Source organism: Thunnus albacares, chromosome 17 (genome assembly GCF_914725855.1).
Source record: "Thunnus albacares chromosome 17, fThuAlb1.1, whole genome shotgun sequence".
In the NCBI taxonomy this organism is placed as follows: domain Eukaryota; kingdom Metazoa; phylum Chordata; class Actinopteri; order Scombriformes; family Scombridae; genus Thunnus; species Thunnus albacares.
Window position 1 is genome coordinate 2,944,277 of NC_058122.1, and position 17,817 is coordinate 2,962,093.

General features: G+C 42.2%; 1 protein-coding gene across 1 annotated transcript; it reads left to right on the forward strand.

Annotated features, from left to right (window-relative positions):
• The first annotated feature begins 1,725 nt into the window (after window positions 1–1,725).
• Window positions 1,726–17,817, forward strand: hoxb9a (homeobox B9a). Its single transcript, XM_044332636.1, has 2 exons — window positions 1,726–2,416; window positions 14,211–17,817. Exons 1-2 carry the CDS (start codon window positions 1,804–1,806, stop codon window positions 14,444–14,446), a joined length of 849 nt encoding a protein of 282 aa, XP_044188571.1. The 5' UTR covers window positions 1,726–1,803; the 3' UTR covers window positions 14,447–17,817.

Here is a 17,817-nt window from a genome sequence, read left to right on the forward strand (position 1 = left end):
TGGTCCAACTCATCAGATCTGAAGACTGCTATAGCGTACCTTTATCCTCGTAAATAACGATGTTAGCCCCATAAGCAATGCGTAGTTCATATTTAATCGTCGTAAATAACGGTGTTAGCTGTGAATGCGACGCAGAGATCGGATTTATAGCCCAGACTAGCAGCCTGCCATCCCCAACGAGTCCAAGACTCCATGTCTGTAATAATTATAAAGAAATATAAAGACTTTGATAAAGGTCAGCAGAAAGTCAAATGTCTGGACTCCAAACCACTCCAGTCTGTTGCTGGTCTTCAGTCTCCTCATTAAATGCCCAGTGACGGATTTTATCCCTCAAACCTTGCTGACTGAGAGGTTTTGAGCACAAGCGGACACTAGCTCCAGACCAGCAGAGCGAGCTGGCCTTGTATTCCGTAACAGAAGAAGGCTTTGATGACTGTTACCGGCGTCCAGCCTCAGTCCCCCGGGCACCTCCACCGAGCTCCTGTCCGAGGTGTGTTTACTCATGGCAGCCTGACCGCGGAGTGAGAAGCGCCCTTTTCCCGGCAGGGAGGAAGGCTGCGACAGCCTCAGTCGCGTTTACGGTCCGCACCACCACAGGCCATATATCAGCCCTATAAAACCAAAGCAGCCGCCCTGATGTAGGATTTTATTATGGTATTAAACGGACCCCAAAAAAAGTAGTTGAAGTAGTTTGCGCTGTAAAGACAAGGGGCATAACCACGCAGGGCCCGATTTAATGGCGCTCGTTAACAAAAATGACTGTTAATCTGCCAATAAAACTGTGTCAGGAGGCTCCGCAGCTCACACAAACCTTCCAAGTAGATTCAGAAACCGGGTAAATAATTAAACACACCTAGGTGCCAATTTTACAATCTATCTTGTCTTGGATAGAAAATATCTCCGCTGTTGACTCACCTTAAGTATAAGACTATTGGCGCTTATACTAATGGCGTTTTAAAAGCAGACTCCCTGATGTTGAGATTGATTTAAGTGATTGCTTGCGTACAATTCAACGAGAGTGGGTGTGCTGCCGGTAATGCGCCTCGTGCGCCTCACACTGACACGCACGCGCATCTATTTTGATTAGGTTAAAAATAAATAAATAAACACATAAATATTTAAAAATAATGGCGCCACTTATTTCTCAGCCATTGTCTCCGCTCTGCATTTCATGCATAGTGTCCAGACGGAGCGTAATTTAACGGTTTTATATAATTCTGGCTTGACAGCAGCCATAGACACACGGACCAGATATACGGACGGACTGTTCATTTTGCATATTGCATATAAACAAGACAATTTATTTAGAAGGGGCAATCTATTAAATAGAGAGAGGGAGACTGAAAGAGACTGAGAGAGAGAGAGAGAGAGAGAGAGAGAGAGAGGCCCGCGTGCAGGATTGATTTACGCTCCATTACGCTTTATCAGGCTGGAAGAAAAAGTCCGGCCAATCAGTTTGCGCCTCGCGCACATACTCTACAAACCCCCGCGCACTGTGCGAAGCTGTCACACTTTGTTTCGCTATAGTGAGCTAGTTGTTTGGAAGGAAGGGGGCTAGTGCAGAGAGAGAGAGAGAGAGAGTGAGAGAGAGAGAGAGAGAGAGAGAGAGAGAGAGTGTGTGTGTGTGTGTGAGAGAGAGAGAGAGCGAGAGAGAGAGAGAGAGAGAGAGGAAGGGAGGGGGCAAGCTAGTAAAGGACAGAAGAGAGAAAGAGAGAGAGAGGGAAAGAGAGAAAAATCTCGTAATGTCTCTCTTCTTCTTCTCCATTTAGTGAACTCGCGGCGTTTCGCAGATAATGTCCGAGAATGTCCATTTCTGGGACTTTGAGCAACTATTACGTGGACTCCATCATAAGTCACGACAGCGATGAACTCTCCACCCCGGCTCGCTTTCCCAGCGTCCAGTATTCCAGCTCGAGCTCCGCCGCTGCAGCGAGTGGAAGGCAGCCCGGCGGCGCAGCGCACGCGGAGCATCCCCATCCTGATTCATACCCATCTTGCAGCTTCCAGCCGAAGCCTCCAGTCTTCTCGTCGTCCTGGAGTCCATTCAGTCCGCACCACGGTGCCAGCGGCCTCCCTACTGTCTACCACCCGTACATCCCAGCTCAGCACGTGCCCGCCGCGGACACAAGGTACCTCCGCTCATGGCTGGACTGCGCGCCGCGCGGCTCCGAATCTGTCCCGGGGCAGGGCCAGACGGGGCAGGTCAAGCTGGAGCCGCAGCTCGGTCATCTCGGAGGGGAGATCCCACCCAAAATCGGCGGACAGCACCAACACGAGACCACCACGTATATCTTGGAGTCGACGTCCACGGCGGCGCGCGAGCTAAGCCTCCACCCAGCCGCCATCCCGGGCGCAGGTTTCGAAGAAAGTAAGGACATTTGTGAAGGGAGTGAAGACAAAGACGGCCTGGATCAAAGTAAGTTATTAAAACAGGAAATAGCGCGCGGGAGAGGGAGCGAGAGAGCGGAGAGAGAGAGATTGTAAATGCTTTTAATGCCGCCATAAAACAAGAACAAAGAGCCGGGGAGCCAAAGTGCCCCCACCTCCTGCTCTCTAAGTTTACTGTGATATTTAGCTCGTCTCATCCTTGTGTTACATACTGATCCTGTAGGAACGGTACATAGAAAAATGATAAATAACCATGACTTCACCTTGAGCCGTCCCGCTGTGTATAAAGTTTCCCCCAGTTTTCTAATGTGACACAAGACTTCAAATAGCAAGGGGTGGACGCACTAGCATGAACAACTTAGAATATCATTTAATCCATTCAATAATACACATAGAATCAGTCTTTTACTTAAAAATTAAATTAACAAAATATCAACACCTGTCACAGCCATGTAAGCATGACATCGTCACAAAGAGCTATTGTATTAGATTTCTTTGTATTAAGGTGATGCTGTTATTGTATCTCCATGTGACAGTTTGAAAGTAAGCGAAGTGAAAGTTCTCATGGTGGTTAGTTTGGATTACCTGGCAAAAGCCCAACTAAATTAGTATAAATAAAGTCGTGTGTATGAATAAATCCTTCTATGAATATATTACAGTGACTTGTGAAAACCTGTAAAGTTACAGTAACTCGGAAGGAGCAGAACTAAAATATGAAAAAACAAGAAACTCCTAGTCAGGTTTTTCACCTTTTCTAATCTGCTGCTTTTACCTCAAATATATATATATATATATATATATCAGTGTGGCAGTATTTAGAGAACGTTTCAGAGTTTGGGTAACCTCTTTGGATTTCTTAATGATTGCCAGGGCATGCGCAGTTCTGTCTGTGGTCGGTGCTTCAGATTTGTCTTTTTTACTGCAGGTATATTATAGGTCTTGGGGCTCTCACTCTCTCTTTTTCTCTCTCTCACACACACCCTCACTTTCACACATAGCCTTGTGTCTGCGCTCCACTGCGTTTTAACGCTCCTCATGTCAGTCAGAATGTAACAAGGCCGCCTGGTCGCCCGGTCCAAACTGTGAAAATCTCTCTAGAGCTGGATTCTGTATTTACAGAAGATGCCCTGTGTATAGACCTGTAGGCTCCTTATTCTACTGCACTGTGTAGAGTTTGTATGCTCTAATCACCAGTTAATACAGATCTCCAGTGTGGAGAAATCGAGCTGCAGAGCTTTATTGGACATGTTGGATTATAAGCGATAGTAAGCAGTCATATAATAAGGTGTCGCTGTATAGCCTGCTGTGTCGTGTAGTTACGCTTCTGGGAGGCCAGTCAGACATTGTTTTCTGCGTTGCTTTTACATGAATTCTGCAGCCAACAACGTTTCATCATCTCCCGTAGAGACATGTTCGTATTTCTCGAGGGGAGTGAGGCTCTATTGTCTTATTTCTGTTGAAATATCCTCACTCTTCTGTAGTTGTAAACATAAGAACAAGGATAAACCAGTTTATTGTTTCCGTCCTCCAACCCTCAACAATCTCTCCTGATCATCAGCTGAACATATCCTCTGTAGGCACGTCTTCCTCTAAAAATCATAAAAATCATAAAAAGGAGCGAGGCCGTCCATCATTGGCCCGGCGGCTCGGAGCCGCAGAGCAGGCTAGATTAGTTCTCAATAGACCAAAGGCCTCATAACTCAGCCTGCAGCATGGACTAACTCTGCTGTACGGGACTCAGCGCCGCTCACATCTGAGGACGAGCTCTCCGGACTCTAAAAGCATGTACAAATCTACAGAAGATGATAAATCACGCAGAGGCTTCTGATGGTGTTTTAGTGTGGACAAGCGAGAAGATGCGTGGAAAACAAAATAATTAAACTATGTCTTTCCATTTCGGCATCTTTTTGCCAACATTACACATTATATGAATCACCTAAAAGATATTATTTTGTGAGTTTATATTTAGGACACTGGATACCAGCGTTTTTAAAGCTGGGGGAAGTGTGGCGAACTTTTAGCGTTTATTATGATTATTTTCAGATTTTTTTACAAATTAACATCCATTATATAAATTCAACAAAACGCACTGCAACCTCATCGCTTATAAAATGCATACTTTCAGCTAGCTGCTTCTTAAAAAAAATCTTTAATAAGTAATTTGTTTTTACACCAGACACAACTGTTTTCATGTTATTATAGTCTGCAGCCTGCCGGTCATACTGTCGCTTGTGAGTTACTATTTTATTCTTCTGCTCTCTGTAATAATAATAATATTGTCATGAAATCGCAATCATCTTGATATAAAGCCGTCGAGGGTTTGACCAGTATAACATGGGTTTGTTCTGTTTTTCTATCATCACTCGCACTAACAACAACATTTAATCCATCATTTGCTGGCGGGGTTGGCTCACTTTTAGCAGTCTGCCGCTCTTTTCATTTTTGACTTATTTTGGGTGGGACAGAGAAATGCTCCCTGGAAAGAGATTCATTCTATTTTATTTTTTATGCATTTTTCTAAACCGAGCCTGGATATGAACGGATTCTTTTTTTTTTTTCTCCTTCCTCTAATCCCGCCGGATAAATCTTATTTCTGCCACAAGAGTCTGAGCCATCCGTCTGAGCGCGTGACAGTCAGATCTGTGTACGTGCGTTGTGTGTGCGCGCGCGTGTGCTTGAGACAGAGGGAGAGATGGAGGGAGGCCTCCACCCCCGCATCAGCCTTTTCACAAGAAGAAATACAAATTACAAATACCGCACACACTCACATACACACAGTTTATTACTGCACTGGCACTTTCACACACACTTCTCTCTCTCTCTCTCTCTCTCTCTCTCTCTCTCTCTCTCTCTCTCTCTCTCTCACACACACACACACACACACACACACACACACACACACACACACACACACACACACACACACATGCTTGGATGCACACTCAGGCACCTTATTACAGCATCTGAGCATGCTATCCATCAGAGCAGAGGGCTGGTTAAGGGCTGGATGGAGCCCAGCAGCCTCCAGTCTGAATTATTAGACTTTCCGCTGTGTGTCCCAGTCTGGCTCGGTGGTGGTGAAGGCCAGTCTGTAATGGATTCAGTGTTCAAATGGGCAAAACTGAGAATCGTCTCAATAATAAAAGGGGAAAAAAAAGTTTCTCTCTAAGCTGTTTCAGAGCATCAGCAGTTTCTCTTGTGGATTGTTTTTTTTTTTATGTGTCTGTATTCCAGTGGGTCAGTGTGGCAGGTAGTGGGAGTTGCACCATCCAGCAAGTGAAGGCTGACTCTATTGTTCACATGGCAGCCATTTTGAACTCTGTTGATGCAAAAATCTACGTATTTCTCTTTGCAGGCTAAACTGAATGGTTACCAAATAAGCAAGCAATGTAAATGTTAAATGATGAGTTGATTAATGCAACCCCTGGCTAGTATAAGCAGATTCAACTTCTTTCCTGTGTGTATATGAGTATTGTTTGGACTTATCAGCACATTGTGATTCATTACAAAGGTTGTAGCTGATTGGCATTGGCAGTTGGTGCTTCCCTGCAGTGTTAGGATAGGTTGGCAGAATTGTACTTTTTTTTCCAAACAATTTGCTTTTGATATTACAAATGGCAGCCATATTTTCCATCACATATCTACAAATGTGTAGTCTAATATCTATTGTCATGAACTTGTCCTCACAGCTGCCTGTAGCTCTTTTGTCCTGGTTAAAGGAATAGTTTGACATTTTAAGAAATACACTTATTAGCTTTCTTGCTTAGAGTTAAATGAGAGGATTGATAGCACTCTCATCTTTGTGTAGTAAATATGTAGCTATTGCCAGAAGCTGGTTAGCTTAGCTAATTTATTTCATGTTTATTTATTTGTTGGGGACAGATACAGTATACATAGAGAATTGCACAGTAATTATCCAATACAGTGCATCACAGCATTTATAATTACTGCTGATTTCTAATGCCTGTCCCTAGAAGGGCCTTTAAAATAACAGACATAAAACATGGTCACAGACAACAGAGTACTTTTTGTTGACCTTATAGGAACAGCAGTACGACTTGCCGGCAGACACATATATACACATACAGACACACACATACACACACATATATATATATGTATGTATATATGTATATATGTATATATGTACATTGATATATAGATACATATATACCCCCCAAAATTTGAAAATGTGACAATTTTGGTCTGTTTTGAGTTCAGTTGGCAGCACATTTCCATGTGTCCTTTATAGAAAAGGACGTCCGGCCAAAGAGGTATTCCGGTTCAATGCTTCACAGTTCCCTGCAGTGGTATTCCTAGTGGACAATCCAAAGGCTTGTAATGGTTGCACCATGTCGCAGACAGCCTAGCCAGCCAAGACATGTAAATACTTGCGGACAAGATTGGCATCTGCAAATTCAGTGTAGTTGTCAAAACTTAGCATGTTAAGGGCTCCCAGGATGTGACAGTGGTGTGATTTTACTGGCCTTTTATTCAATAATTTCATTGCATGATTGTAATACCCCTAAAGCTTACTAATTAACACATTATATCTGGTTTGTTTCAATATACCTTAACACTTCCAAAAAAAAACCGAGTAACACTTGTGGTATCTAACACTCAGCAAGAAAAGGAAAACGGATGTTTCCCAAAATGCTGAAATAAGATTTACTTGGTTGAGGTTTCAGTAGGGTTTTAGTCTTGGTTTTGCTCAGTTTAAAGTCAGAAAAACAGCCTCCTTGTGTCCACATTTGAATCATTTTGAGTTAAATGTATTATAGGCTACAAATTACAGCTCTTCCTTTTAACACACGTACAAAGTTACTGTGGTGTCAGCCATGTGGAAATCTGTGATTTCAATGCATGACAATGTAAATGAAGATTGAGAACAGAAAACAACACTAGTGTAACAATAACTTTCAACAAGTCCTCCAAATTACATGACCACATGGGTCATTTGTACCTACACTCTAGAATGACCCATTGGAGTGCAACACACTGCTTTACAAAAAAGGACAGTAATATGCCGCTTTCCAAAACGGTTACAAATTACTGTTAAAAAATGATTATGTTTTATGGTGTGACAATGCTGTGGCATAAGGTCTGGCTAGGTTTAGGCAAAAAACCCCCCCCACTTGGTTAGGGTTATGAAAAGATCATGGTTTTGGGTTAAAATGATCACTTGGTTAAAAGTGGCGACTGTCGTTGTCATTGCGACAGTAAACACCATGTTACGTTTTTTTAAAAAATTTCCCAACTTGCAGTTGAAAACATGACACTCGCGGTTGGAAACGGGAAGAGAACAGTGGACTCCTGCAGCTTTTGCTGCCTTTTGCCATCTAGCTAACTATCTAGCTATCCGCCCAACCCATGTTCTCCTCGTAAGGAAGCTGATGTCATCTGAACTGCATCACTCCCCCAGGTCATAATTACTACGGCCGCTAGATGGCGTCTGTCACTCAAACGTAACTATAGGTCATTTTTGGTGACTGAATTTATGTCCTATAGTGTCATTTTTCTTGGGAGGACAGGCTCTGGTGTCCTGAAAATTTTAGATGCATCTTTGTTGCCTTGGTCACCATGGACATACTTACATACTCTGCCACCCATGAATGTCATAATATGCTGCCACACTGGGCTTTATATTGTCTCAAAGTCATATTTTGTCTCCATTAGACGTGTTCACACGAGAGTCCTGACAGTGCCTTTTCAACAGTGGCCAAATTCCTGCTTGGACTTTATGCGCTGTTAGCGTGCTGAACATTACAGTATGGCAGAATTCTTGGAAGTCCTCACCACTGTTTGATAATAAGACGGAATTTTGGACAGTTAGTCGGTGTTTGAGGAGTTCTGAAAGCAAACAAGTTGGTACCTCTAATGTGTTGCCAGAAAGCAAAACATTCCTGACAGAATGCAATGTTTATCCTCAACACTCAAAATCAAAAGCCTTCCACTTAAAAACTTGTAAATTCGATTAAATGAGGGCATTGTGAAGATGAAATTCTGAGATCAGTAGCTTGGTTTGAAAGCAGGATGTGGCAACAGGAGATAAGGGGTCAAATATAGTGAACTGTTCACCTGGAGTCTCATAAACCAGTCTGACGCACTTTTCAGTAGTCTGCATGATGTACTGTATCTTGGCATGTAACAGCAGGACATATCTGGGCCAGATTTTTACCTCCCCAGGTATTCAAAATAGCTGCTCTGTGAATAACATCAGTGGAAGCCTACCTTTCAAAACATCACATCCAGTTAAATCCAGCATCCAGCTACAGATTCTCTTTGTGTTACTGGTGCTGGGCGGCCATCCAGAATAAACTACAAGATTACACTTCAGCCTTTGTGCTGCTGCTGCTGCTGCTGCCACTGCTGCTGCCGGGCAGAGCGAGAGAAAGTTATTACCCCCGAAGTTTATTAAGTTATAACGCTGGGTGAACAACCCCATTAATTGGCGTGTTGCTGTTGGTGGCTGGGTGAGATGGGGTGTAAGGGTTGGCGTGGGTGGGGGTGGTGTCGGGGGGGGGAGATATAATACGACTTCGGGAAACGTAATAATGTGCCTTTGGGATATATGTGGGGTCAATTTCTGGAACTATTAGGGTGAAATTGCAAGGGGAGGTAGCAAGAGAGAGAAAGAGACAGCATGTGATATTAGTCTTAGGCGATTCGGTCACTGTTTCCATGCAAGCAGCATTCATCACTGTGGACACACACCCATACACACAAAGACAAAGGCTCACATTGGCCAACAATTTAACACATCATGCTGCAGGGCCATAGGCTACAGCAGACAGCTTTATGGGAATATCACTATTTTCATCTATGTGTCTGTCCATGTCACATCCACGCTAGACATTGCTTCTGCAACCACATAGACGTAGTAGCCTAGAGATAGAACTTAAAGTTAAGACTATACAAGCAGATATATTCTCTATTTCTGTTGTCATCCTTACTGTTTTCTCACCCCTTGGAGAAAAAGACAGAGCTATCTACGCTGTCCACCACAACTCATGGCCCTCTTCCACCACCCCTAACGCTCCCCCCTCAACCGGTCCGTCATCCTGGGTGACAGCCATGGTCGCGGCACAGCTCGGAGGGTAATGAATGGTCTTGGAGGTGATTATACACTCGGGGAATGCAAAGCACCCACTTTACCGTGTGACAAAAGCACCGTACACCCCCACCCCACCCTACCCTCCATCCTCTCCTCACCTCTTTACCAGGCATTATTTTGCTCTGAGATGAAATCGATCCCCTACATGCTGGCCATGTTGGAGGAAATTGATTCCAGAGGGTATTAAGGACGTATTTACTGATGATAGCCGCTAACTAACTCGGCTTATGGGAATTAGACAGGGAGGAGCTATTTTCTGTCAGATCAACACAGGGACAGAGGCTGGCTGATGCAGCATACATCATTGGAAGCCATCTTGGCCCTGCAGTCTTGTGTCTGTATCTAATATGTTGAGTTTATACCAGCAAAACCAACAAGAAATGCTCTGTCAAAGAATTCAGATGCCTTGACTCACTCTCAGCCATTACGTCCACTATGTACTGTACATATTCTGCAAAAAGTACCAGATAAAAAGTCATGGTTCTACTTTTATGAAACATTACAAAAGTACAAAACAACAACAACAACAACAACAACAACAACAACAAAACAAACAAACAAAAAAACAAACCAAACCAAAACAAAACAAAAAATGGTCACATTATTAAATTTTTCTGGGTGGTGCTGCTTTCATCATGGGGTTGCTCACATTTAGAAACCACTCTAATTGAGCTCATACAGTCTGGATATTTTTGTATGTTTTAAACAGGAAATGTTTATCTTTTTGTACAAATTATGATTATGTCCTTAATTATCTTTTCCCATTATTTCAGATGAGACTTCTTGTTTTGTTCAGAGCTCTCTCTTCTATAAAAAATTGCAAACAAAGAGGCAGTTATCTGGTGATAACTGTATGTGGAATTTTCTCCTTAATTTCTGGAACTGGATTGCTGTGTCAGTTGGAATTTGGTGAGCAGATAGCTCATTGAGCAGTTGATTAGATCTTGGCGATGAATCTGATCTTCTCTCATAGCGATCATGTCGTGCTCACATGTTCATTTACGTAGACGTGCTGCTTTTTGTCAGAAAATCAAACCTGGAAGACAGATGGTAGACAGACATGAACCACTAACGAAGCTGATTCACTGATGAGGAACTGTTCAGGTTTGAGGTCTGTTTCTGTTTTGAGAACATGGATTCCAAACAGGTTGCTTAATATTTGCTCTCTGTCACTGACAAAACAGGAAAGAATAAAAAGCAACAAAAAAACTACAATATAAACTAAGGACTTAGATTTAGATTTTCTGTATTGATTCATTGTGTCCAACTCTTGCTTGTTTAGGCTGGCAGGAATTAAAGAAGCCCTGCCAGAGAAAGCAAAAATAGTAGATGAAATGTTTTAAATGACTAAAATAAAAATACACATGACAAGCCCTAATTATGAGATACTGAATCAAATGTAAAACAAATCCCAATTCCCTTACTATCTCAACATTATGACTTACTATCTCATAATTTCACTTGAAATGTTGAAATGTGACTTTTAGGACAAAATTTTGACTTATGGGCTTCCATGAAGAATAAAAGCGGCACACATGCATGTAAGCCATTATAATATAGAGGATAATCCGATCAAACATAAAGCTAATACAGTTTTCTGCTCATGTTGCCACACAAAAACAGTTCTTTGTCCACAAAGTGGAGAAAAAAAAAAATGAATTGCTATGGATGTCATTTGCAGTTTTGTGAATTGGGTTGGCATCATAGCAAGTATGATTGTCACAGCAGTAAAATATTACCAGTGAAATTGAAGACAGACAGAGCCTCCACCCAAACTGGCAACATTCGTTTTGGAAAAAGACTGGGTCCTCAGGGAAGGAAACACATATTCTAATTCTCCCTGCTTGGCGTCAAAAGGCGCTGAAGCCCATGACATGTGAGTGATAAGATCATCCCTTCTGCCATTTAAGGAGGGAAGACTGTGGTTTGCGTTTCACATTTGAACAGAAAATCTCCTTTATAACCCCTTGCCCTGCAGACCTGATCTGCTCCTGGCTGTGCATGCGGCGATAAATCTAGTTTCTTTGCGATTAGACTGCAACAAGGAGAAGCTTTTTGGCTCTAGGGTTGCCCTAACTGATTTAGATGGAGCTTATATTCCAAAATTCACCCTAATGGTTAGACTGCCTGCGCACTGTGTTTCTTTCAGCCTGACTTCCATCGCCTTTGGAAGGCTTTAACAAAAGCAGACAATGACTCTACATAAACCAACTTCTTTAAAGACTATAAATTCAGAGTGGAATCCCCTTTTGGAGTCACATTTGGCTTGGAACTGCACAGCTGACTGAGGTGGTGTCATTGATAAAATGCAAAGAAGTCAACAGCATCTTTAAAGGCAATAACACCAGTGGGCTCTTGGTTTCTGCTTTGCACGATAGTCCTCACTGCTTTACATCATTGTAGATAGTCTTTAAGGTTTTATAATACATTTTTTCACTTGTCCTAGCTGGTTATATTAACTAATGAGAAGTAAACACATTCAAAGTAGAGCCACTTCCAATTGGAAGGCAGCAAATCAAAGCTTTATCTATGTGAATTTCATTTCTTTTTCCATGTCACAGACTATAGAGAGCCTGTGAAAGAGTCTGTTTGTCGGCTTGACTGAGTTGTGATTGACAGGAGGCAGAGCTTTGCGTAACCACAGGGAATGATTGCTCTTGGTTAAAGGTTTTATTTAGAGGAGTAAAAGCAGAATTGAAGCAGAAGCAGCGCTGCCTCTCACAGAATGTGTTTTATAGTTGTCTTTATATTCATCTTCTGATATTTGTGATTTGTTTCACTCGATATATTGAGATTGTAGATACCTAGCTAAATTAAACACAGTGTTAAAGTGATGGAAACGGTCAAAATGAGCAAAGGGCCTTTTCTGTTTCATGGTGTTGTCCTTTAGAGGAGCCTTAGTGCCGTGAGAGTCCCAGCAAGCTGCTTCATAGTTGAGATGCCTCGGTGCTTTGCAGAGGCGAAAAGCAGATAGCTCTCAGCCCTAAACCAGACCCATGCGTCCCAAACAAGAAGTCTCTGCTAATTACATCGGTCTGAAAGCCATAAAGCGGAGTGGGTGGTGTGGCGGAGAGGGGAGGGGAGGGAGAAGTTTGGGTGGCCTGGCAAACAAGACCAATGTGAAAAGAAAATAAGAGACAGAGATGAAAACAATATCAAGACGATAATTCAGAATTTTCTTGAAAATAAAGAACATCCAATTTAAGAGTATCTATATTTATGTATTACAACGTTGTTATTTACTACTTTCAACACAAGTTTCCACAATGAGAGAAAAGGTTTCTTTTTTTTCTTCTTTTTGTTTCTCAAGCGCCTTGCTACTTGTGGCAGTTCTGATGTGACGAGCTGGATGTCATCAGAAATCCTTCAGTCTATCACTTTAAGTTTCTTAATGGTGTTGTCTGCATAGCTTTGCAAAAAAACAACTATTGGTATAAAGAGCATCTGCCTATTTATTAGTTAATCCCTGTATTTATTTAAGAGAAAACGCGTTGTGCTGCTCACTAGAACATGTCCAAACGAGTCCAGTCCATTCTATTGTGTGAAATGTCTAAAAAAGAAAACATATTGAATCTCTGTAAGCTTAATGAAAGACGAAGGGTGCACACAACACAAGAAATATTTTCTCCTCTAATCCCATCAGGGCCATAAATTTCCCGCTGCTTATTAATTTTGGAGCAATCACAAGTGACGCAGTGACAGCGTGTTTAGCTGCAATGTGATCATCACGCAAAAAAAGCAGTATTAGGCCTGTAAAACATCTTCCCTGATGTGTTTCTATTTGTTTGCTGTCATCACGAAGGGACAATTTTCTGCTCCCGTTTTTTGGTTACAAACACACACACACACACACACACACACACACACACACACACACACACACACACACACACACACACACACACACACAGTACCGTACAACCGAACCTCTGAATGACCTTGCTTAAATTCTGTTATCATTCATATATTGCTAATATTACCTTCAGGATTATCATCGTCTATTTATTCACTGAAGGTCACCTTCGAACAGAAACCGCCTGAAAGAAGTCAGATATCTCCCTGCCTTCCATTACTATAGATGAATATACGGTATGTAATTAACTCTGGCCGTCAGTTACTGGCCACTTTAAATTGAGTCATTGCTTTTCTTATTAGACGGTTGCTTCAATTGGGAATTAAACTGGTGTATTTTTGCCAGGTCCGAATCGGTTCTTAAAGCTGGTTCCGTTTAGTACGCATCGAATCAAGTTCTAAACTCATATGATGAGTTAAATATTAAAATATACAGGTCATTAAGCATTCTCGGGGCCACACTGTGTTTTATCCATTTTTTTTCATGTTACTCCGCGTGTTTAATCTGCATGTTGAGGTGATCTGTTCATTTTCTTCCTCGTGGATGGAAGCTGCAGGGTGTCTGTCTTCCACGTGGTGTCAAATAAAACAACCATGGATCTACTTGTGTCAAAAATGCGCCCCTGTTGACACCATAAACCCAGTTTACGCACTAAAGTGTCAATTGCAGAGTCAGGTGTTTTCGAACAAAGGGTTTATGCAACTTTTACGCACGGGGAGACTTTGGCGTTTAGATGATGTTTTGCAGGGTTTTTTGTTTATTATTATTTGAATGTTACAGAGAATAGGAAATAGTATGCGAGCATTTATCTAATTAATCGTCTTCCTTTGCTTGTTTTTTTTTCTCTTCCTCCAGATGACCCCTCGGCCAACTGGCTGCATGCGCGCTCATCCCGGAAGAAGCGGTGTCCATACACCAAATACCAGACGCTAGAGCTGGAGAAGGAGTTCCTGTTCAACATGTACCTCACGCGGGACCGGCGGCATGAGGTGGCGCGCGCGCTGAACCTGACAGAGCGGCAGGTGAAGATCTGGTTCCAAAACCGGAGGATGAAAATGAAGAAACAGAGCAAGGACCAACCCAAGGACTAGCGGGACTGGCGCTTGCGTGCGCACACACATATATTCAGACGCACATGCACGCACGCTCGCTCACACCATGTATCCAACATTAAGTCCCTCATTTCTTATGTCTACAACACAAAATTGCCTTCCCATGAACTGCAAACATATAAGTACACACACACACACACACACACACACACACACACACACACACACACACACACACACACACACACACAAACACACACATCTGCTGTTTTCAATTTGTTTTAACCTTCAGGCACTACCACGTGAGCTTCTTTCCAATCACGCAAATCTATACAACTGATCAATGGCTTTATTGATCGCTAACAGGCGCTGAGGAAGCCTCCACATTAACACTGAAGTCTGATGTTTAGTAAGATGGAAGGAGGCCGGAACTTTGGATTCATTTGAGTCTGTGGTCATGGAGGACGATGGTTAAAAACTCACAGAACAATAACAATCCCTCCTGGACTTCATCTCCTTTAAATGGGTCGGACTCCATATGAAACTGCGGATTGGACTATTTGTTTGATGAACTGATAGCTCTTGTTCGTCCTACGTCTTCATATTTTCATATTAGGCTATTTATTAGGCTATGATATTAGGCAACATAATTAAAGGGGAAGAAAAGCAGCAAACCGCCAAGTGATGCTACATCTGGATGGAGGGAGGGGGCAGAGAGAAAGGTTTTTTTCTTTTTTCTCAAGCACTACACTTCCTTTTATTAGTTATTTATTGTTCCGTCGCTGACACCGGAGGCGCGCGGAGGTGCTGAAACCGGTGTTTCACTTGGCCATTAATAAGTACGAGGAGCTGCGCACACACACACACACACAGTGGTGTGCATCCTTCTTTTCCTTCTTCTCCTTATTTTTTTTGTTTGTCTCATTGCTTGCAGAATTTGATTAGAAAGCGCCTGATATTCGGCGTTGATACAAACAACAGGGCGCCGTTTGTTTCCCGGTTGTCGGGCTAAGTAATGAGCAGATACCGATGAGGGAGGAGGGAGAGAGGCGTGTTGCCCGACTCAGCAACCGAGGATCCGATTAGGCTTCTGTCGATATTGTGGATCCCCGCCCTTCAGTTTCTTCTCCGGATGCTTTATGCACTGCGGCGGCGGCTCATCTGGCGGCCTGTATCGGCTATCTATAGTCGTCCCCTCCGCCTCACATGAGCCTTGAGTCTATCTGAGAAGAAGCACAGCATCACACTGCAGAAAGCACCAGATGTTTTTTTTTTTTATTTATTATTATTTTTATTTTTTTATCGCATCCACCCTTCTTTGAAATAGGGTTGAAGCAGCGGGTGAATCCGAGTTTTCTCGATATGAACATCCTCTAGTAGATTAATCAGAGGAACACACGCTGGTGGTTTCTTCTCTAATTCTGACCTTGTATGCTTTGGCACCACACACTCACACACATCATTAAGACACTTGTAGAGGCTTCTGGAGGCTTCTTAATTAGACTGGACAATATAAATCACTTATGACTGCTAATTCTTTTAGGTTAGCAACTATTTGCAGTAGATTCTAGTGCGCACATGCGTGGAGCACTAACAAAAAACCTCTCGGTCACAATCTTCCAATCTTTTTTTTTTCAACGTCGTTCTTGTGTTGCATTTTAAGAAAGAAACAGCTCTATTTTTATACATACAGTATCTTGTGTATTATCTGCTATGCAAGGCGGGTTTCTCTCTCATTTCAGGAAATACGGACGGCGTGCGCAATGGCGGTTCCCAAAACAAACCTGCGACTGAAGAAGAAGCGTAACACCAGACGTTTACAGACAAATTTTTAAAGCCCTAAACAGGGTTTTTATTTTCCTGCAAATATCTATGACTTCTATTATATCAAGAGATTCAATAGAACACTTAAGATTTATTTCCGTGTGAGATGTTTGAGCAATACATTTAATAGCTCTCAGTATTATCCGGTTAGACTTCAGTTTATGCAGAATTTTATTGATCTAAGTGTTAAAGTATGAAGAGGCCATGTTAGGAGGCCGGCATGCTACTATGGCATTATTTGAAGTGTTGGCGTAGTTAAATGGCGTCCGATGGCAGTTTTATGGACGGATCGTAAACAACACATTGGCTTTACAGCGTTTATGTGTGTGTGTGTGTGTGTGTGTGTGTGTGTGTGTGTGTGTGTGTGGGTGCGGGTGTGGGTGTGGGTGTGTGTGTGTGTGTGGTTGGACTTTGCGGCTTGCAGCTGCTTGTGCACCAGACATACCTAGATATTTCACACAGACACACACACGCGCGCGCGGGTATTGCCAATGCCTAGAGTTTAGTTTCTTTTTTAATTTACACGCAGACATGAACGGGTTTACAAGCAGCCTTTTCTTCTCGCATAGTATGATTCAAGTCTTAAAGAGAGAAGCGCTACAAGTTGTTGATACGCAGCATCAAATCTATTTACGAGTAAAAATGTTTACATGGTTTGCGCATGCCTCAAGTCACTCGTCTATTTGAAGACGTTGTTTCGTCGTTTAGCTCTTTGTGTGTAAAATCTGTCGGAGGGGAATGCTTACTGAAAAATTAAAAAAAAAAAATCAATAGAAGTTTCTTGATAGGAAATATTTCTAATTTATTGTATATAAAGTGAGTAACCTCGTCTTTCTTATCGGAATGAGTTAAATATGCTGAATTGTTTTGTCTTCTCGGGACATGCATCTTACTGTAATATAGATGATTTCTCTTTATGTCTGTCATGTTCCTTAGATTCTGTTTTCCATGTTGTTGTGCCGACTGTCTGAATGATATGTTCTGATGTCAGTCCGATGAGCTTTTTGTGTCTTTTTGTGTTTTTTTTTTTGTTTTTTTTTTTTTCTGCGATGATTTGTTTGATGGTGAACAGTGATGAGTTGGACTCTGCTGATGGAGCCTAAATGCCGCTACAGTATTGGGACAGAGCTGATGAAACGATTTGAAATGAAGCAACGCTTCTACATAAATTATAATTTTTTATTTGTAATTATTGCATCTGACCCTTTTTAATATGACTCCCACCCCCCCTCCCCTCCCCTCGCGACCTGTCCCAGTATTTACTCGTTTGACTGGAGGAAGGAAGTTTCTGGAGTATTTTGCTGCTGATAGATATGAACGGGGTCCCACAAATATTTGTTTTATTTCTTTTTTTTAAAAAATTTTCCCTCCGCTTTTTAACGAGACAAATTTAAGCCATGTGACCACAGTAAAGGCTTTATGAACGAGCAGCCAAACTCCAGTCACTCTGTTCCTCTCCTCCATGTGAAGTGTTCCAGTCCCTTCTTGTATGTTTTACTCTCTTCTTTCTTCTGTGTTGTCTCTTGTTTCTCTGTGCGATGGCACTGCTGATGCTGAATTCCTATTAAAGAAGAGACTTTACATTA